Source organism: Triturus cristatus, chromosome 11 (genome assembly GCF_964204655.1).
Source record: "Triturus cristatus chromosome 11, aTriCri1.1, whole genome shotgun sequence".
In the NCBI taxonomy this organism is placed as follows: domain Eukaryota; kingdom Metazoa; phylum Chordata; class Amphibia; order Caudata; family Salamandridae; genus Triturus; species Triturus cristatus.
Window position 1 is genome coordinate 613,305,287 of NC_140594.1, and position 21,344 is coordinate 613,326,630.

The 21,344-nt window shown below is 49.1% G+C and overlaps 1 protein-coding gene across 4 annotated transcripts in view; it reads right to left on the reverse strand.

Moving 5' to 3' along the window:
* Window positions 1-21,344, reverse strand: part of LOC146785159 (solute carrier family 53 member 1-like) — an 831,379-nt gene that overhangs the window by 432,539 nt on the left and 377,496 nt on the right. For all 4 annotated transcript variants that reach the window (XR_014970551.1, XM_085633963.1, XM_085633962.1 and 1 more), the window contains exons 3-4: window positions 1,144-1,203; window positions 235-303 (exon numbers count right to left, since the gene is read on the reverse strand). Coding sequence is in view for 3 of the 4 variants with exons in the window: in XM_085633963.1 (XP_085490089.1) it covers window positions 235-303; window positions 1,144-1,203 (129 nt within the window). In the remaining variant the exon portion in view is untranslated. The remainder of the gene's footprint in view (window positions 1-234; window positions 304-1,143; window positions 1,204-21,344) is intronic.

The window sequence follows — 21,344 nt, forward strand, 5'->3', positions numbered from 1 at the left end:
TTTACATCACTCGTGGCATGTTAAATGACATGACTAATGACATCTCAAATGACATCATAGCTCAGTAAACTATAACTGGTGAATTTCAGTATTTTTTTTTAACATTAGTATTCATATCATTACAACACCGAACTATAATGTCACTGTACCATTTATTGTTTTCAGTGAATTTCTAGGTTGTTTTTTTTTTACATATATTAAAATCTTATCACCATACTGTAAGAAATCACTTACCTTGAGGAGTTCTCCTGGCGGCACTCCTCTTGGGCGGCAGCCCAATGGGGTCCCTCGACGCAACAGTAACTGGAATGAAAAGAAAGAAATGACTCGGGCATACAAAACCAAAATATAAGACTTCTTTTTAAACAGGCCCAAGTGCATAGCCAATCGGAGATCACAGCAGAGAAGGAAAAGGAGGCCCTCACCCTGGAGGGAGGGGGGGGCAGGAATCAGACCTGAGGATTCCATGTGGAATGAGGAGAACCTGCGAGAGAGGAACATGGCCGCCACCCGTGGAAGAGAGGAGGGGTCTGCCTGACGAAGAAGCTGCAATGGGAGCCGACATCTGGACACAGCATCGGGAGAAAGGAAGATGCAGAGTCAGGACCAGATGAATGGTGGATGGCCCCGGCGGATGCCGACTAGCCACTGCAACTCACGAGAGTTGTGGCTAAACGTGTGAGTACCTGAGGCAGAGGGTACTGTTGGGGAGAGGGTTAAGGGAGGCGGGTGTGAGTAGGGGCACGGGTCATATTGGTGGAGATGGAGGGATGCCTAAGGTCAGTCAGGTGCTTATCTTACATACAAGACGAAACTAGGGACTACATGTCCCATTATGCAATGCAGCAGAAAACTCAACAACAGAAAGAAATCACTATAAGTTGAAAACCACTATACAGGGATATTTATACATTATTTCTATTGTTTCCTTGGCTCATTATTTTACCCCTATTTGAAGTGGGAGGATCTTGGAAAAGAGTAACATCAATAAGACAAAAGGGACACACCGATTCTCTGTGGGTTTTTTTCCCTTCCTTTTCTTCCTGTTTCAGAGTTTAGAAAATGGTTTCTTCTGTCTTTCCCTCCCACAAACCAGTGTTGGTGACGGATAGTTTAAGACGGGACCTACAAACCAATACTTACCACTCACTTTCTCTTTTATATCGAGAACATCCCGGGGGAGATCCAGCCATGCCTGACGTCCTAAAAGAGAGAAGAAGAAAAGGAAGAAATCCATTACTTATGGAATGCTCATGTGGATTACTATTCCTGTCTATTTTACTACCAAACCTATATAAAAAAAGGCACCATTGCGAAACCAGACAATCTTCCTCGCCTTTACCTCTGGCTTAGTCTCCTAAAAGTACCACACATACCTATACCTAACTATAACACCATCTGAATATTTGTTTTTTCAATGAATTTCTAGGTTTTTTTGAAAAACAAAAAGTAAGATCTTTTGACTATACTAACTTTAAAGACACTTTAACCTTTGTTTTTTCAATGAATTTCTAGTTTGTTTTTTATAAACAAAAAGTAAGATCTTTTAACTATACTAACTTTAAAGACACTTTAACCTTTTTTTTTTGAGTGAATGTACTTTTTTTTTTTTTTAAAAACGTTTTTATTGTTTTTGCAACAAAGACAAACAACAGAAATAGAATCAGGCCGCATTTACAGTACATTAGAAAATCACCGTGCACAGTCACAATTATTCCAAATAGGCCCAGATTGGATATCCGACAATCACCCATACCGCCCACCCTCCCCTCCACCCCCACAGCCTCCCTAGCCATCCGAATCAGAGGAGTCCTCATCAGAAAGAGGTGGTGGATCACATATGTTACCTCTATACTTGTTCCATGCTCCCCACACTCTGGCCCACTTACGAGGACAACCCCGCCTGACAAAGACGGATCGCTCAGCAAACATAGCCCTATCCATCTCGCCCTTCCATGTTGATAGCGACGGTGTCTCCACCGCTCCCCATTTTTGGGCTATGTTACGTTTGGCCGTCATGTTCCCAAGCGTCACCCAGCCCTGCGCCTGACGGTTGAGATCTGTGGGCTCCCACACATTCAAGAGGCAGCGCCTGGGTTCTGGCAGCAATGACACCCCGCACACCTGTGACATCGTGCGCAGCACTCGCCTCCAGAATAACTGGAGAACGGGACAGTCCCAGATCAGGTGATAGAAGGTGCCCTCCTCCCCGCAACCCCGCTGGCAGAAGGAGTGCGGCGCTCTTCCCAGTTTATGTAGCAAGCTCCTGGTGTAATATGAGCGATGCAAAATACGAAGTTGCACCAACCGCAGCCTCGAGGGTATACCTGCCTCACGCGGCGAGGCCAGCGCCTCCCGCCAGTCTGGGTCATCAAATTCGCCGACCTCGCCTGCCCACCTCTCCCTCAATAGTCCCATAGAGTCAGGCAAATTGTTGACCAATTTACGATACGTAAAGGATGTGGCTTTCTTAGGCATGTATTCGGTCAATAACCTGTCCTCCAGCGGGGAGGCCTCCGGAATCGGCACACCTGGGGTTAGTTGCGTCGTCAGGGCATGTTTCATCTGTAAATAGCGGAACCATTCCGAGGGAGCTAGCTCGTATTGCTGCTGTAGGCGAGTGAATGGAACCACCTCCCCATTCTGTACCACATCGCCTACCACCGAGATCCCGATGGCATCCCAGGCACCGAAGCCCTTGCTGTCCCTCAACCGCCCCAGTCGTTTTGTATCCCAGAGAGGCGTTAGTTTCGTCAGAACACCTCGCCACCCCAGCTTGGCTTGCGCCGCATGCCAGAGAGACACAGTCTGTCGCAGGGGACCGATCAGCTTCGGGGCCAACCGGGCGTCATATAGTGGAGTCAGTAGACCCTTTTCACCCAGTATGTCCCTATCTGCCTTAAACGCGGGATCCGACTGGGGCGCATGGAGCCAGTGGTTGATCACCTTGAGCTGCGCCGCCCAGTAATAGAGCTGGATATCTGGGAGCGCAATGCCCCCGTCGTACCACCCACAGACTAGTTTGGCCTGCGCGATGCGTGCCGGTTTGTTGCCCCAGAGAAGGTTGGAGACTTGCGCCGCCACCGCACGGAAATAGGCTGGGGGCACCGGGTATGGAGTATTTTCCAGCACATAGAGAAACCGCGGCAAGGCCATCATTTTAAAGAGCGCCGCTCTCCCCACCAGGGTCAAGGGCAACGTTCCCCAGTGCTGCACATCTTGTCTGAGGCGGTCCAATTGAGGGCCCAAGTTGAGCCTATAAAATTCCTGGTGCTCCCGTGTAATGTGTACCCCTAGGTATTTAAACGACCCCTCCGCCACCTGTATCCGGCAGCCCTCCGGCAGTCGAGGGGGGGGGCCCCGCAACACCAGGAGGACCGACTTCGACCAGTTTATCGTGTAGCCGGATGCCCGGCCAAACACCTCGCAGATGTTAAGCAACGTCAGGATAGAGTGCCGAGGGGAAGCTAAGTAGAGCAGTATGTCATCCGCGTATAGGGAGACACGGTCTTCCCAGCTCGGCGACCAGCGGAGGCCCCGTATCATAGGCTCCCACCGTATCCAAGTCGCGAGGGGCTCGAGTACGAGGGCGAAAAGCAGCGGTGAGAGCGGGCATCCCTGACGCGTACCCCGTCCCAGAGGGAAATCCTCCGACATATGCCCATTGGCCACGACATGAGCCAGCGGCTTGGTGTAGAGGAGTCTGATCCAGGCACAAAATTTCGTCCCAAACCCCAGATGTGCTAGTACCGCGAAGAGAAAGGGCCACTCCACCAAATCAAACGCCATGCGGGCATCAAGAGAGAGAATGACAGCCGGTTCCTGCAACCGGTCCACTCGGGCCAGCACACTGTGTAAGCGTCGTAGATTGTGTGAGGTACTTCTCCCTGGCATGAAGCCCGCCTGGTCCGGGTGCACTATGTCAGTCAAATGAGGCGTGAGTCGGAGGGCCAGCAGTTTCGCCAGAATCTTGGCCTCGGCATTGAGCAGCGATATGGGGCGATAGGAGGCACATTGGTCCGCCGGCTTACCCGGCTTCGGTATCACCACGATGGTGGCCGTTCGTTGATCTACGGGGAGCTCCCCCACCTCCAGGCTGTAGTTGTACATATTCAGTAGGTGTGGGGCCAACATCTCGGGCAGTCGTTGATATAGCTCAATCGGGACACCGTTGGGACCCAGTGCTTTACCGGTCTGCAGCGCGGCAATGGCCACCTGCAGCTCCTCAACCGTGAGGCCGGCCTCCAGGGACTCGCTAGCCTCCGGGGAGAGCCCGGGCATCCGTAAATCTTTGATATACGTCAGTGCCACCTCCATCGACATGGAAGAGGTGGAGGAATATATGTCGCGAAAATGCCCCGCCAGGGCGCGCACTATGTCTCGCGGGTCTGACGTTTTCGACCCCTCGGCCGTGACTAGCTGCGCGATCCATCGGGCGCCGCTGTCGCGCCTTTCCAGCCACGCTAATAGTCTGCCGGTTTTATCGCCCACATCATAGACCGTGTGTCGCGAGGCCTCAAGTCGTTGTCTAACCCGGTCTGTAAGGTGCTCCCTGTGCTGCATCTGAGCCAAGCGCAGGTCGTGTGAAGCTTCGCGGGAGGGGGTTTCGGCCTGGTGGGCCTCCGCAGTCCGGAGCGCTAGCTCCAGCGATTGCAGCTCCGTCGTCTGCGTTCTCTTATAACCTGTGATGGCAGCCATTGCCTGGCCCCGTAGCACCGTCTTGTACGCCTCCCAAAGAGTCGTAGGGGAGTCGACCGACGCGGCGTTTTCGTGAAAGAAGAGTTTAGACGCCCGTGCGATGGTTTTACCAATCTTCGGGAGTCGCAGGTAGCTGGGCCGTATCGGGTATACGCGTCGGCGCATTAGGTGAGGACTATTGTAGTGCAAGAGGATCGGGGAGTGATCAGAGATGCCCCTGGGTCTAATGTCAATACTGGCAATGTTGTGAAGGCAACCGGGGGAGCCCAGAAAGTGGTCGATACGGGTGAGAGTGTCGTGGACCCCGGAGTGAAACGTGTACGAGCGCGTCTCCGGGTGGTACCATCGCCAGAGATCTGTGAACCCTAGCGCCGCCGTGAAGCCCGCAAGTCGCGTCACGCCACTGCCGTGCGGTCGAGCGAAGTCCGGTCAACATGGTCATTCATCACTGCATTAAAGTCACCCCCAAGTAATACCTCCCCCTTTGGTAGGGTGAGGAGAAATTCGCTAAGTGCCGGGAGCGCCGCCGCATGCAACCCGGGAGGGATATAAACCGACACTACGTTGTAGAGATGACCTTCCCATTGTATGTGGGCAGCGGCGAAGCGCCCGGCCCCATCCGCATGTGTACCCAGCACGATTAGGCGGGACTGTTTGCGCATCAGGATGCCAACCCCCCGGGACCCAGAGGTGAACTCAGAGTGCACCACCATCTTAAACCCCCAGCGGTCCAGTGCTTTAGTAGCAGTGCCTGTGAGATGGGTTTCCTGAAGTAAGACCAGTGCCGGGGCACATCGTTTGATACTATGCAAGACCAGGCCTCGCTTGATTTTATCTCCTAAACCCCGAACATTCCAGGTAAGCAATGAGAGGGGCTGCACCGGGATCCTGTCAGTGCCAGGGGCTATCCCACTAAACGAGTTCAGATTCACGGTGGGTGGGTGAAGCGACAAAGCAGGAGTCGGATAGTGTAAAAGGCAACCCGGGTCGTGTATAGAGCATGTGCGTGGTGTAAGTTTGAAGGCCATGTCCTATAGAACCAGAACAAAAGAACAAAACTAAAGAAACGACCCCGAAAGAATACCCCCATTCCCCTCGCCCCCCTCCCTGCCCCCCTGCCATGCGGACTCCAAACTGCCCGCCACCCCAACTCAGCAGAGTGCTTGCATCCCATACCCCAATACCTAACTTGCGTGTAGGGAGCGGGAGGTCCGAGGAAGACCAGAGACATCCCCATGTTGGACGTGTAAGTGTTCCGAGCCACATCAGGAGTGCGCAGTCACCCTGCCACCCCGGAGACATCCCCCCTACCCTGCACCACCCATCAAAGAGTCAAAGTTTATCGCCAGTGGATTACGCCTCCTGCTGCAGCCGGGCCGCAGCTTCCAGAGCATCATTTCGGCCAGTAGGGTCTGCCGCCTCTCCGGGCGGGCGGTGTCGCCTGTCTGAACGGCTTGATTGTTTCACCTGCCGCCATCCCTCAAGCCAGTCATGCGCTTCCTCAGGTGATTCGAAAAACCAGGTCTTTCCATCCGCCACCACTCGCAGCCTGGCCGGGAATAGCATGGAATAAGGAAGTTCACGGGCCCTGAGCTGCTTTTTGACTTCCAGGAAGCTCCTCCGGCGCGCCGACACGGCCGCCGTATAGTCCGGAAAGAAGGACACTTGTGAGTTCTGGATACGCAAGGGGGGAGCCACTCGGGCCGTCTGCAAAATGACATCGCGATCGCGAAAATTGAAAATGCGAGCCAGGACCGGTCGGGGGGGGGGGGCCCATTCTTGGGCCTACCCCCGGGCACCCTATGCGCTCGCTCCACCGAAAAGAAGGCAGAGAGTCCCCTGGGCTGCAGTTCATTTTTGATGAGGTTCTCCACGTAGAGATCCATGGCTGGGCTCCCTTCGCTCTCCGGAATGCCCGTAATGCGTACATTGTTTCGGCGGGAGCGCCCTTCCTGGTCCTCAAGCCTCTCAACCATGCGTTTGTTTTCGGCCTCTAGTTGCGACACTCTGGAGAGCAGCAAGCTGGAGTCTCTTGACAGAGTAGCAGTCACCTGTTCAACCTCCGTGACTCTGGCGGACATTTTCTGGAAGTCAGCCCGGAGGAGCGTCACGTCCGTGGATATCGACCCCACCGTCGTTTGTACACTGGTCAGGGCGGCCATGATATCCTCCAATGTCACTTTAGGCTGGTCGGTGGCAACGGGGGCCATCTCTGCGCGAACTGCTGGGTCCGTCACCTTAGGAGAGTCTTTAGTGTAGGCATATTTATCCAGTTTCCCGTGCTGGTGCGCCCTACTCCCTTTACCACTCATGATGGGGCCGGGGACCAGGCCCTTCAGAGGGCTATCCGCACCACAGTTCAAGGGGTTACAATCAGACGTCTAAGCTCTGCACGTGGAGCCCGGGGCCACACCGCCACCTCTCAGGCACTGGTACGTCTCAGGGGCCAGACTGCCCCCGGAAGGCACAATAGCAGGCCACTCACCAGCAGTCCAGGGCTCCAACAGCCGTGCGCGCCCTTAAGCCACCGTCCGCCGATCTCCTCGTCGCGTGGTCCGTTCTAGTCTCGTACAGCACCACCTCCGCATCCGGATCGCACGGGCTGGTCACACGCTGAAGCCTGTTCAGACAGGGCGCGTCAGAGAGCCAGTCGGATCGTTGCTGCAGTCCCCGGAACCTCCAGGCGAGCAGTCCGGTCACTCCCGGCGTCGCAGATGCCCCGCGGCCATTGCTCCGTAGCGCCGATCCGCCCCCTTCTCAACAGTCCGGCGGTGCCTCCGGTGCGCTGTGAGTCCGCCCGGCAAGCCGAGCGATCGCCAGGGCAGTCAGGCTCAATGCAGTTCAGCCCGGACGCCCGATGGCAGGGCGAAGGGGCGCCGCCGCGCGGCGATCACGCGCAGCACTCGGGCCGCGTCCCACCACTCGAGGCCCCGGCTTCGGCCGAGGAGACAGGCCAGAACTTCCTTCAGACCGCCGGCAGCGCCAACGGCCACGGGGAGACTCCGGAGCGGTGTCGCTGGGTGCCGCTTCGTTGCAGCGTGATATGCGCAGACAGAGGGCTCGCAACAAGGCGCGGATCAGTAGACGGATGGCGGGGAGAACGGTCTCACCCCCGGAGCTCCTTCAGGCAGCGGCCATTACAGTCGGCAGCTAGCCACGCCCCCCGAGTGAATGTACTTTTAAAAAAAATCATATTCGTGCAACTCCCTTACTGAGCATAGCTTAAGGCCATGTGTGGGGATATTCACAAGTGTTCGAGGATGAAATTTTATGGTCTCGGGGCACTGGACCAGGGCGGCTTAATTTGAGGGGGTGCCTCTACATTATAAGAGAAAACACATGTGTGAGTGACAGGAATTGAATCAGGGAATGTTATGGTTTATTACACTGAAACCACTTCAACAAGAAGCGTAAAGAAAACACTTTATAATGCAATAATAGGAACACTGTGTCTTAGCAAAGACTAAATGGTAGAGAACACATGCTAGAAATATAATAAAGGCATATAATGGAATGCTTTTAGAACAATAGGAATACAGGAACAAGAGGATAAACATTTGTGAATATATTAAACATATGCAAGAGTGTCAAGATTGTCTTAGAGAGCAGAAGACACAGGGTTTGCCAGAGCGGGTGGCCAGCGCCAAAATCTTTGTATATTAAGGTAATCTGTGAGATTACATGTAACAAAATACCTGTCTATAGTCTGTTATACGATGTGATAACAACCCACTTTTACAGGCCTACTGCTTTTCACAATAAATAAGCTAAGCCTGCTGCCTTTGTCATAACTTTTCATAATAAGCAGATCAGATGTACCTCATTGGACATACATTCCCCCAGTTTACCAATTGGCCGTATAGCTTGTCACCCAAACCAACTCAGGCCTCCTGTTTTCAGCATCAGCTTTCCCACAAAGCAACCGTCAGACACACAGTCATAAATTAGAAAGGTACACAAGATGACAGTCGGCTAATTAAAATAATATTTCTCCAAAGAGGGCCTAAGTGAATATTCTACATCCACGGTATGTCACAGGGTAACAAACGCCAAACCCCTGCCTCCTGCAGTAATCTGCGAGATTCGATGTAACAAAATACCTATCTGCATTCTTTAATACACTGTAATAACAATCCACCCTTAAATGTCTATTGACTTTTACATATGATTTCCATAATACACACATCAGGCCTACTGCCTTTATTGTAAAACTTCATAATAAAAGGACCAGGGTCATGATCATAGGCTTGCCACCATAGCCAACTCAGTACTGTTGTGTGGAGTATAAGCTTTGCCACCAGCCAAATCGTGCAATACAATCACTCTTTATAGTGGAATCACACAACTTAGGCTAAATCAAATCCTCTAGTCAGGGAAACCAACATGTGGGTGGAACTTAAGCCCCTTTCTCAGTAGGACTCTGAAACCTCTTTTTTGTTGATCACAAAGTCCAGCGACAGTTGCACTGTCAAAGGAGACCTATGAATGCATGAGTGTAGCTCTGGGCATCCCACACTGTTTCCGAGTACACACATTAATGATTGCAATGGAAGGGAAGGATGCTGGGACTGAAAAAAAAGCTGTGCTGCTGCCAGAGAAAAACAAAATGACCTTTATTTACGTATCTAAGATGTTTTAACAGCATTACAGTGCAATGTGAAAGCCCTCAAAGGTCAAGCTTCAACCCAGTTAGTGAGCCTTCTCAAGGCAGCCACTCTGCTGATGACGTTGGCAGCTTGATAAACAAACATAATCACAGCAGCATGGAGGAGGAGCACTTTTTCTGTGGTGCACCCAACTTCTGCCCTGTCAAAACATGCACCCCCTCCACCAATGTGAGCGGAGCCAAAGTGCCTCTCTGCATTACTCCTGAAAGCTCTTTTTTAGGTTGATCAAATAAGGTAAATGTGATAGATGTGCTGTCCACCGCATTTGGGGCTTCTCTTTCCTAACTAAGCCTCAAAATCGGCAGTGCAAATAGTACGTTTTTCATGTGTGTTACTTTGAGGCTGCTCTACTAGCATCTGTATTAAAATTCTGGAATTTGGGCAAGTATTTTTCTCAGTTTTCATCTCCAGGACAGCATGATGATCTGGGTTAACAGGAACAGGGTCAAGACTGATTTGCATATGGCTGGGTCCAAACTGGGGTGGCGTAGTGAGCAAAAGAACAATGGATTTAACCCAGATCTCTTGACTGGGGGTGAATGCTTGATTCATTCAACATTCCGTCCACCATTTGTTGCTGCAGCACTTTATGCCCTAAGTGAGATGGATATGCCCAGACATGGGTCTCTTACTCGCTGTGCTGCTGGATTCAAGCTAGCCTGGCTGATGAGGGGTGTTACCCCGAAACAGGTCCCAGGATGCTTGTTTCCGGTCCAGGGATGACCCGGCTTGGCAGTTTGGGCTGGTCTGTTCCCATGAGGAACAGGGTCAAGACGGGTTTGCATATGGCTGGGTCCAAACATGGGTGGCATAGTGAGCAAATGAACAATGGATTTAACCCAGATCTCGTGACTGGTGGGGTGAATGTTTGATTCATTCAGCATTCCGTCCATCATTTGTTGCCACACCACTTTTTTTTTGTGTTAAATTCTGTTTATTAATAAATGGGCAGATTGAAGACTCATTACAAATTGAAAAATTATTACTGTTTGTTTGGTACAAAGTCTGATGGCACATACATGTCATCATCATCATAATACTTTATTCGATTTTTGTCACATAAAAAATCATAAAAGCATACATATAGATATATAAAAGTTACCAATTAATTTTTCACTGATTCAAATCCATTTTAAAACATTTTCACGATTAACATTTTTTCTGTTAAAATGTTAATACATTTGTAAAATATCTCTCACATTTCATTGTTTCTAAAGGCGATAAGATCAGTAATCCAAGATTGAAATTAAAAACATTATAAAAATTTCCCAAAAATGTTCAATTATTCATATAAAAAGTTAAAAAGTAGTTGAACCTTCATCCTTACATTCTAGTCTCTTAGCGGTCTTCAGAGAAGAAGGTTACAAAACCACCATGGTATTACAATCAAGGGAGTCTAAGTCAAATTGTTTTCTGCACTTAATTGTTTTCTTCAGAAATGAGGCAACATTGCTTATTAAACATTCATTATCTAGAAATTGGAGTGCAATGAAGGCTGGGCGGCATTGTCGCAGACCCCATATTTTGAAAATGGGCTTTATCCACTTTTTTCTTAAGTCCTGATAAAAATTGCCAAACAACACAATGTGTATCGTCGATTGCAAGACATATTATCACACGGACAGTTCAATACATTTTTGGACCAATCATTAACCATTGGAAAACTAACCAACCTATGAAAAACGTTTAACCTGAAGCGGGTAAGGACAAATCTGTCACCCTTTTAAGGTATATTGAAGGTATGATGGGATATTAAAGGAAACGGTTATCAATTGGTTTGATTGGACTGTAGGTTTTAATGCCTCATTCGCAAATCTAATGTTCTCCATGTGCTGCATACACTGTTTTTTAAATTCTTTTCCTGAAATGGCACAGATTGTCGGGGAGTTATAATAATATTCCGGTTTTCCAAGATCAGTCATAAAATCCCTTATGTATCTCATCCATCCTATCTCTAGGGTATGTTCTTGTTTTAGGCTATCTTGCAGTGCCAACTGATTAAATATGTTTTTCTGTGACTTCCAAATCCGATGCCATAAGACGACCGGCTGCACCTTTATAATATCGGTAATGTAGGGCAAAATCTAATTCGGTATGACAAATAAAAGTAGATGTAGTTCTAGGCACGGCCAGTAGGTACCTAAGAAACGCGTTCTCCACTTTCTGTATTTCTGATACGTTTCGATGGCCCCATAGCCCTGCCCCATATATTGCTACAGTTATACATTTCGCTTTATAGATCCTAATTAATTCAGTTGGGGGCCTCTTGCCCAATTTTTGTGAAAAATTTACAAGAGCCGTCGTGGTTCTCATTAAAAAAAGCTTCCTAATTTTAATAGCTTGACCCCAAGAACCCTTATCGTCAATTAATATCCCTAAATAGGGGTAGGTAGAAGTAGTCGCCAACTTCTTCCCATCTAAAAAAATATCCTTCTGCTTCTTACCACCCCTGCCACAATTCATTACATAGGTTTTTGTGACATTTATTTGTAAATCTAATTTCTTCATGAAAACGTTGTAGGATTCTAGTGCCCGTTGCAACGCCAATGGGGTCCTAGCCATAATAACGGCGTCGTCCGCGTATAATAATACGGGTATTGGTCGTCTTTCCAACTGGGGTAAGTCCCGGCACTCCTCCAACATTGCCTTTTCTAGGCCATATGTGTACGCCTCTCTTCACCTGGAATGATGTTGTGCATTCCCCATTAAGCCCTTAGCGGACGCAAGCTTTTGCGTTAGTGTATAGAGCTTTCAGAAAATAGATTAAGGGAGCCTCTACCCCCATTGTCCACAATTTCTCATGGGAAACACAATCGAAGGTGGCGGAAAGTGTATTTTCCCCTTCCTTGCCTTCGTATATTTACCCATAAGTATAGACAAATTAAGCAAGCCCTTGGTCAATTGTACTCAACCCTTCCCTGAATCCAAACTGAAGGTCCGAGAGTATATTTTTCTCCTCAGCCCATTGTTGTAGGCGGTTAAGCAGTATCCTGCCCGCTACCTTCCCCAATGAGTCCAATAGGGAAATGGGTCTGTAGCAGGCTGGATCCTGCCTATCTCCTTTTTTATAAATGGGGACCATGATAGAATCAGACCATGTTTCAATTAGTCCCCTCATGGCGGCGGCGTTTAGGACGCGGGTTAGCAATGGAGCCCAAAGATCTGGGTTATGCTTATATATGTCTATAGGGACACCATCAGGCCCGGGGGCCTTATTTCCCTTGCTCGTACATACATGTCAATAATGCAGTTAATACAGTAACCATGAGATTGATCATTATGGCCGCACCACTTTTAGAAAGTTGGCATTTTCTTACTTTAGCCATTTGGTGCCTGCTGCCTGATTCTGATCACATATCTGGGGTTGGTGACAGTTGGACTCTGTGTATTTCTCCTAGACAGCCACACATAACGGGCGTTTAGGGGTGACCTGATTGGCCTTCCTGGGAGCTCGACCCTGCCTAACACCTGAATAGGCTGTGTCCTTTCCCCACACAAAGGGTTGCATACCCCCTGTAGTGAGTCTAGAGCCAGGGCAGGAAGGAAGGACCTCTGTGCACTTTAAAGGCATGTATTTGAAGTCCGCCCCACTTCAAAGGCACAACTGGGTATAATTACTGGACCTCTGACACCATCACTTCAGTACACGTCTGGACCTGTGAAGACTGCCAGGAAGGAAGACTGATGTGCTGCTGAAAGGACTGCCATTCTGTTGGACTGCTGTTTTGCTGAATCCTGCCTTGCTATGCTGACCTGCTTCCTTCTTGCCTGGGTGAAGGGACTGGACATGCATCGCTTGAACCCAGAATCACTCTAGGGGCTAGCCAGCTGGCTTCCTGGTCTGAATTCTCAGGGCCATAAAAGACTTCCAAGCAACCTGCTTCTTCACCTAGACTCTGCCATCTGTGAGTCTACCGTGCCAAGTGGTGCCACCCCAGTCCTGGACCTTCGGAAATGAGATTAAGATGTTTCTCCTGTGGAAACAAAGCCTCTTCTGCTGAGCGACATAACCCCGAGCAGAACCGACGCATCTCCTCAGCTGAGCAACGCATCTTCAAGCAGAACTGATACATCGCTGCTGGGTGGATTGGACTCGTTGCAAAAGACTTGCATCTCCACTGCATCCCACATCTTGGGACCAACGCATCGCCTTCAGAACTGCCACTGGGTGAGCTTTTCCTGGCACAAGCTCCTCACATCCCTGGCCAATGGGAGCCTCGATGACGAACCCCCGCTTCGCAGCCTCACATCTCATTGGAACCAACACATTGTTTCCATTGTGGCTCGCATCCTCGACACCGGTCTTCGCATTGCAAGCCCAGTTGACAGGATCCTGACGTATCAGGACCTTGCACTGTAGCGTTGTTGCATCTCGGAGCCGACGCATTGCCTCTGCTGTGCGACGTTATCTTCAACGTGGATCCACGCATCACTCCGCAACCAGGATTAAGGTACTTTGTTTAGCAGGCCTAACTTGGTCCCTGTAGACAGCCCGCACTCTATCGCGGTTAGCCTGGACTTTTGACTTTGTCCTGGTCCGGCACGACTCGATATCCCAAATAGTGGTATTTTATATAAAAACTTTGAAATTCAATATCTCAAGTGCAACTAATTGAATTTTTGTTGTTTTGGTCTTGGTTTACTCATAAAATTGAGCTCTATTTTTCTAACCTGGCATGGAATCTTTTTGTTTGGTGTTTTCACTGTGTTAATGTTTGAAGTGTTGCACAAATACTTCACACATTGCCTGACTGTTCTGTGCCAAGCTACCAGAGGGTGAGCACAAGTTTATTTAGGGTTTGATCCTGCCTTACCAAGACTAGGATTGTGGTTACTGGTTGACAAGGGCTCATACCCCAGTCAACTAGGAACCCAATTTCTAACAACTAGTGTCCTGGAGGATGTGGTGCATTTAAAACTAAGTCCAGGGAGATACCCGGGGCCTCTATGACGGTCGGAGCGGTGGACCGCAGCCCCCCCCCCACCTCAACATTAAAACTCCATCCTGGGGGATGAGATCTCCAAAGCCTTCTTAAGACTTGGAGAGAGGGACTGCACACCCCCTCCCCTAAACGTATTCGGTCTGGGTGGATGAGGTCACTGGAACCCCCAGAAGGCTCAGGGAGGGGGACAGTACTCCCCTCTCCCGTAAAAGAATACATTGCACTGAACCCACGACCTGGCTCTAACCGAAAGCGCAGGAGACCGCATTTAAAAATAAATAAATGGGACTGAGGATTACCCAGGGATTTGCAGTCGCATAAAAAATATATATATATGTTTTTGGGCCAAGGCAGTTCCCTCTGGGATTTCCCCACCTGGCCTAGGGGGGAAGGTATCCCTACCCTGCCCCACTATCTGTTTTTTTCAACTTTTGTTCATGACAGGGGGCGGAGCTTGTCAAGACCAAGACGGCCGTGGCCTGAACACGCTCCGCAAGCCATAACACTATCCGGCAGGAATCCTGATTATTTAGCAGTTAAAACAGCACTCCAACACACGCACCTTCCTGCTCAGAGACGGAGCTTCAGATTGATGCCTTGGAGCCCCGGTGACGTAGCCCGGTGCGCAAGGAGATGCTGCAGCCTGGCTCGTGTTCCGAGGCCCTGGGGACATGATCGGAAACGAGGTGCGTGGCACTGCGGAGCCAGCGTCTGCTGACGTCACAGCAGAGCAAGGCATCTATCCTGGGTGTATACAGGCTCAGGTCACTGGGCTGCGGGGCTTGTCGGAGCGGCTCCGTTGTGATCCCAGCGGGACTGCTGATCTGAACGGAGATGGAGCGATACAGCCGCTGAGACCTGAGCGAGCGGTGACTGCCTCTGGGCCTGGGACGATGCCGCAAAAAGCAGGTGAACCCCGGCGGGGCCCGAGCGCACCGGTACCAGCATATACAGATGATGCGCACCTAGTTGGGAAATTAATCCTGCGGCGACTTGGAGGTACAGAGCGCACCGACTCAGGAGCTGGTAGCGCTTGGTACAAACTGGGACCTATAATACGGAGTAAGACTGGGCAACTAGAGCTGCTGGCCTTGCGGAGCCCGTACCTGATATATCCCGACCGGGTCTAAGTCACTATTGCTAACTGAGTGAAGGGAGGATCTGCATGCGCTGGAACGCAGCGAGGTCTGTGCGAAGGTCTGATCTGCCCCTTACTCGCCTGCAATAGAGAGTGCAAGCGAAAAACAACTTGCTACACAAGCCGCAACATCACAGGCCATTTTGGTGGCTTTTTTGCCCGTGCTTACTCACCCCGGGCAAAGGAGGTCTCACGCCATAATTGGTACACGGACAATAACCGTGTTCCTGCATAGTGGCACAGGAGGATGCCCCAGCACAAGGAGCCATGTGACCCCCATCACCCTCACGAGCCTGAACTTATAGAAGGGGAGTAGGCGGGTGGCGCCTTGGGATCGGCATATCCAACTGCTGCATGAATAAAGTACCAAGTAGAAGACTCAGACAGATGTCATTGGCCCTCCGCGCACTGTGCCCAGAATAAAACGCACTTGACGAAGAGGCACAGAGGGATATCCCCCGCAACCATATCAGAATGAGCTAGGTAGATAAAACACTGCCCAAGCTGCAATTTGAACTCCGAAAATCAAAGAGCAAAGAGACCTGCGATACCCATGTACCGGAAGAGCTAGGGGAAATGGATGAAGAACTGGTAGGGGAACTGTGCCAAATCCTTGCAGCCATGCAAAAAAGCCTGTCCCCTATTGACGGCAAAAGTGACTCATTGTCCTACCGAATGGATAGAACATCCGAGAGGCTTGATAAGCAGGCAGAGCGTCTTGACATGGCTGAGAGGCTAGTAACTGAGATTGAGGAAACGCAAACGGAGGCAGACTCGGTACAGAAGCAGTTTGGAAAACTCCTCTCGGTTATACAGGACAAACCTGAAGACCTCAAAGCCAGGTCCAGAAGAAGCAATATTAGAATCACTGGCCTTCAGGAATCAATGCCCACGGGCAATATAGAGACATTCATTGAGAAGATGCTGGTTACGATGCTAGGCCGCGACACCTTTTCCTCTATGTTCGTTGTTGAACGGGATCACCGCTCTCTTGGGCCTAGACCTCCCCCGGGTGCACCGCCTCGCCCCATCGTAGCTAAACTATAGAGATCGATATGCGGCATTACGACAGGCAAGAGAAAAAAAGGATTTACAATATGAGGGATCAGTCATCTCGTTATACCCGGACTTCACTATGAAAGTACAGAAGGCTAGACAGCAATTTGCCCCATTGAAGAAGAACCTGAAAGACCACAATCGGGAATGTGCGATGCTTTACCCAGCCAGATTCAGAGTCACCATGCATGGCAAATCTAAGATATTTCTAGACCCAAAGTCCCTGCAGAAAGCCCTCAAGGACTACCTGAAACCAGTAGCAATAAATGAAGAAGCAGAAAAACTATCTGAGGCAGAGGGGGGCGCTCTTGATGTGAATGACTAGCAAGTAGAATTGTCGCATCTTCACTATGACAAGATACGGAGCAGTGGAGCTGGCGCTCAAATAGTGATGTTTTCTGCCAAAGGGAAATAATCCTAGTTTTCAACAAAGGGCGAGGCACCATTATAGTTTGTATTCCACTACCTTCCGGAATTTAATATGGTTACACCTCATATGATCTGGGTCTGGATGTGTGTAACTACGGACAGAAGCCAGACTACATTATAGCTGGGTGGGAGTGGGTGGTGTTCGTAAAACACATTGAATTTATGTAATATTTTGCAGATTGCTAAATATCCAATATTGGCTTAGATGGCTTGAACAGATCCAGACAGTTGTGGAGATTTAGGAGGCGAAAAAGGAAACATCTGCCCCTGCGTCTCCCTGCGGAGGGAGGTTTTCTTGATACGAGGTAATGCACACAATGTATTTATAGACAGGAGGAACCCATATGGTGGAGGGACATCACAAGACGAGAGATGGAGTAGAAAGACTGACAAAATTGGCTTAGATATAGCAGGTGAGAACTGTCATGGTGTCAGGTCAGAACAGAATGATTAGTTTTCTCACATGGAATGTCAGAGGCCTCAACGACTTCAGAAAATTACGTAAAGTACTTGCCTATCTCACTAGACATGGTGTGGACATAGCACTCCTACAAGAGACTCACTTACCCATAGACAGTAAACTACTTACACGCAGGTGGCTACACGGCCGTTTTCACGCCGCTGGTTTTTCCACGCATGCTAGAGGGGTCCTTACATGGATCAACCCTAAGTCTAATATTACAATAGAAGCCATAGAGACAGACAAAGGGGCAGATATATCATTTCTAGATGTAGGGGATGTGGTATGGACTTCCTAGTCGCTAACACATATGGCCCAAATTACAAAAATACGCAATTTATCAGAGGCATACTGGACAGTTTGCAACAAAGCTTCTCCCTCCCGTTAATTTAGGATGGTGATTTTAATTGCACCCTAGACCCAGTACTAGATCGTTTGGGGGGCCCTGCCAGGCGTCTGTCAGCTACAGCCAAAACTATTATGGATACTATTACTCAGTTGGACATGGTGGACATATGGCGAGTGCGCTCTTCAGGGAAGGGAAGCTTCACACATTATTCTGCACCTCACAATCTGCACACAAGAATAGATTATTGGTTTATTTCCTTAACACTACTCACCTGCGTTCGTGACTGCACAATACACCCACGTTCCTATTCTGACCACTCACCCATACAAATACTTATTGAAAGCCAGTAGAAGAGGCCAGCCCCATTCATGTGGTGGTTCCACTCCATATTCATTACTAGACAATGTTTTTAAAACTGAAATATTGGAAAGTATTGAAACTTTCTTTCCAAACAATTTAGGCTCGGTCAGCAAGTTTGCTACTATATGGAAAGCGTCTAAAGTTTACATTCAGTGGATGGCTATAGCCAAGCACTCGGGAGTCCTTAGAGCGCTACGAGGGAGGATACAAACACTCGAAAAACGATTAAATGGGATCGAGCACGAGGGAATTAAAGAGTGGGGATGGTCTGAACAGCAAAGAATATAAAAAAAAGTTAGTAGAATATCACGAAGTTGCAGATGGTGAGATTAAGCACATGGGAAAGTATGCAACAGCGAAAATATACGGGGAGGGCGAGAGACCTGGGGCGACCTTGGCGGCATTGCAGCGTGGTAGAAAGGAGACTGCAGGGATCTCAGAACTACACTCTGCAACGGGTGAGGCACTTAGAGACCCGGCAGCCATTGCAGATAGATTTAGGCAATACTACTCTGAGCTATATAGCTCCAAATGGTGTACGGATAGCGCAGCCATATTAGAGTACCTAGAACATATTAAAATACCGTGGCTACCCGATGTTCACAGGGAACACCTCATGAGACCCCTGGAATCATGGGAAATACTTACTGCTTTGATGACGATGAGTCAGGGAGTGCACCCAGACTGGACGGCCTCACTGTAACCTTTTACAAGGAATTTAAGGCTATCCTTCTACCGCACTTGACTACCCTCTTCGGGGAAATGGGTGAATGCAGGGAGATGCCTCCCTCTATGCGGTAAGCTATGATAGCGACCCTCCTAAAACCGAACAAACCTACTAATGAATACTCATTGTACCGATCCCTATCGCTCCTCAATGTCGATACTAAACTATTTACCAAAGTATTGGCTAATCGCTTGGTCCCGCTGATCCCTCAACTGGTTGGTCCTGAGCAGGCCGATTTGTTCCGGAGCCTACTCTGATATACAACTTATGTACAGTATTCAGAGCGATACAACACACGAATCCAGATATTAAAGCAGCAGCGGTCTTCTTGGACGCAGAGAAGGCCTTTGACTCCGTAGAATTGCCCTTTATGATAGAGGTACTGAGGAGGATGGGCCTAGGGGAAGTCTTCTTACAATTAGTTGCTGTATTATATCACGCCCCTACTGCCAGGATCAGGGTAGGAGATTTGGTGACAGCCCCGATTAAAATTTCCAGGGGCACTCAACAGAGTTGCCCATTATCCCCATTACTATACGTCTTAGTAGCCAAAACCCTGGCCTGTGCCCTTAGAGAATACCATGGGCATAGAGGAATTAGATTCCCTGGATATAATTTGATTGTTTCCACGTATGCAGATGACGCACTCTTGTACATCAGAGACCCTGAGGCAAACCTCTCCCCAGTTCTGAGAGAGGAGGTGCGTTAAGGGGAATTTTCAGGTCTTAAGATAAACTGGATAAAATCTACCATTTTCCCATTGACTCCGGTTATGGATCCCATTGAGATGGATTTCCCTCTCACTTGGACTTCCAACTCGGTAAGATACCTAGGGATACAGGTGCACACGTCTTCTGAAACGGTTTTCACAGAAAACTATGGGAAAGCAATTGCGAAATTGGAGGAGGAGGTGGAGCGTTGGATTCGCTTACCGCTGTCGCCTCTGGGCCGTGTTTCCATGATAAAAATGGTAGTGCTACCCAGATTTTTATTCTTGTTTCTCAATATACTTATGGTCCTTCCCTCACATTTCTTTAAGACTGTTAACTCACTATTGGTTAAACTGGTATGAGCAGGTAAGCAGCCGTGTGCTCAGTGGAACGTTCTCACCCTCCCTTATTCCATGGGGGGACTAGTGGCTCCAGATTTAGAGCTCTACTACAGGGTGGCGCAAAGTTCACACGCCTACCACTGGATGCATCAGGACGACACCCTTCCACACCTACAGCTCAAAAGGGTGGCAGCTAGACCTGCTCCACTCCTGAGTTTATTGTTCAATGCTCCGTCTAGGAGAACGGGTAAATTGAACTCTATTAATGACACAATACACGCTTGGCACAATCTACTGAAGAGACAGGCAAGTACAATTTTGTACTCACCACTGACACCGCTGGAGTGGTGCCATTGGTTACCAATCTGCGGAGAAAAAGAGGTAGTAGTGGCATTGGGTACGCTCCGGACAACTAAAATAGGCGACTTGTTTCAAGAGGGCGTAACTCGTAAGTGTGGTATCCTAGCTACGATGCATGCATCCAGTACCATAGCAACTGGAAGATGCATGGAGCAGGATTCCAGAAGTATTAGAGAGTCAGTGGAGGAGAGAGGTTCAGGCGGTGAGTTGTACCTGCTTGCTTGCTAATAAAGGAATCTTCAATAAACCTTTGGATGATGTCTTCATTACAGTAAGTGGGCTGAGATTGAAGCTGAAGGGCATAATGCGACGCAATTAGCGAGATTTCACTACTATAGGGTAATGCTTGCCCTCCGAGAACTACTTGGGGAGAATATGGTGGAGCCTCCAGTATTTACCCCCTTATCATTTGTCCTGTGAGCACAGTTTCCCAATAAATTAGTGTCTATACTCTATGGTATGATGCAAGATGAATGTAAACATGCATATACCAAGATGAGACTAGCATGGCAAAACGATCTAGGCGTGACCCTGGATGATGACGCATGGCGTTATTGCTGTGAAGTTACACAGTGCATCCCCCTGAATGGTAGACACGACTTATACAGTTTAAATATCTATATAGAATATATTATACCCCGGAGAGACTCCATAGATACGGACTACGGGATACTGCTGATTGTGAAAGATGTAGTACCAACCCGGCGTGGCGGGGTTTATGCATCTCGCATGGACATGCCCAACCATAGCTAATTTATGGAGGACAATATTTTCTAAACTTTGTGACATTATAGGATTCCCCCTCCCGGACCCATTGTTGGCACTCTTGGGGCACTCTAGACGTCTGCGAAAGGACGCGCGACCCTGGTAGATATGGGCTTATTGATGGCAAAGCGCAGCGTAGCGATGAGCTAGGCCAGGGGCCCGGACCCTACAATAGCTGAATGGACTAGGGATATGGTCTTTTGTAATATGCAATCTGATCTGTACAGCGAGGTGCTCCCCCCTCGGAACCGCCCCAAGGATTTCTGGAGCATATTTCAGAGTTATGTAGCCAGTAGTGCGTCAGATACACCAGGATGAAGGGATCCAGTGCTATTGTACAC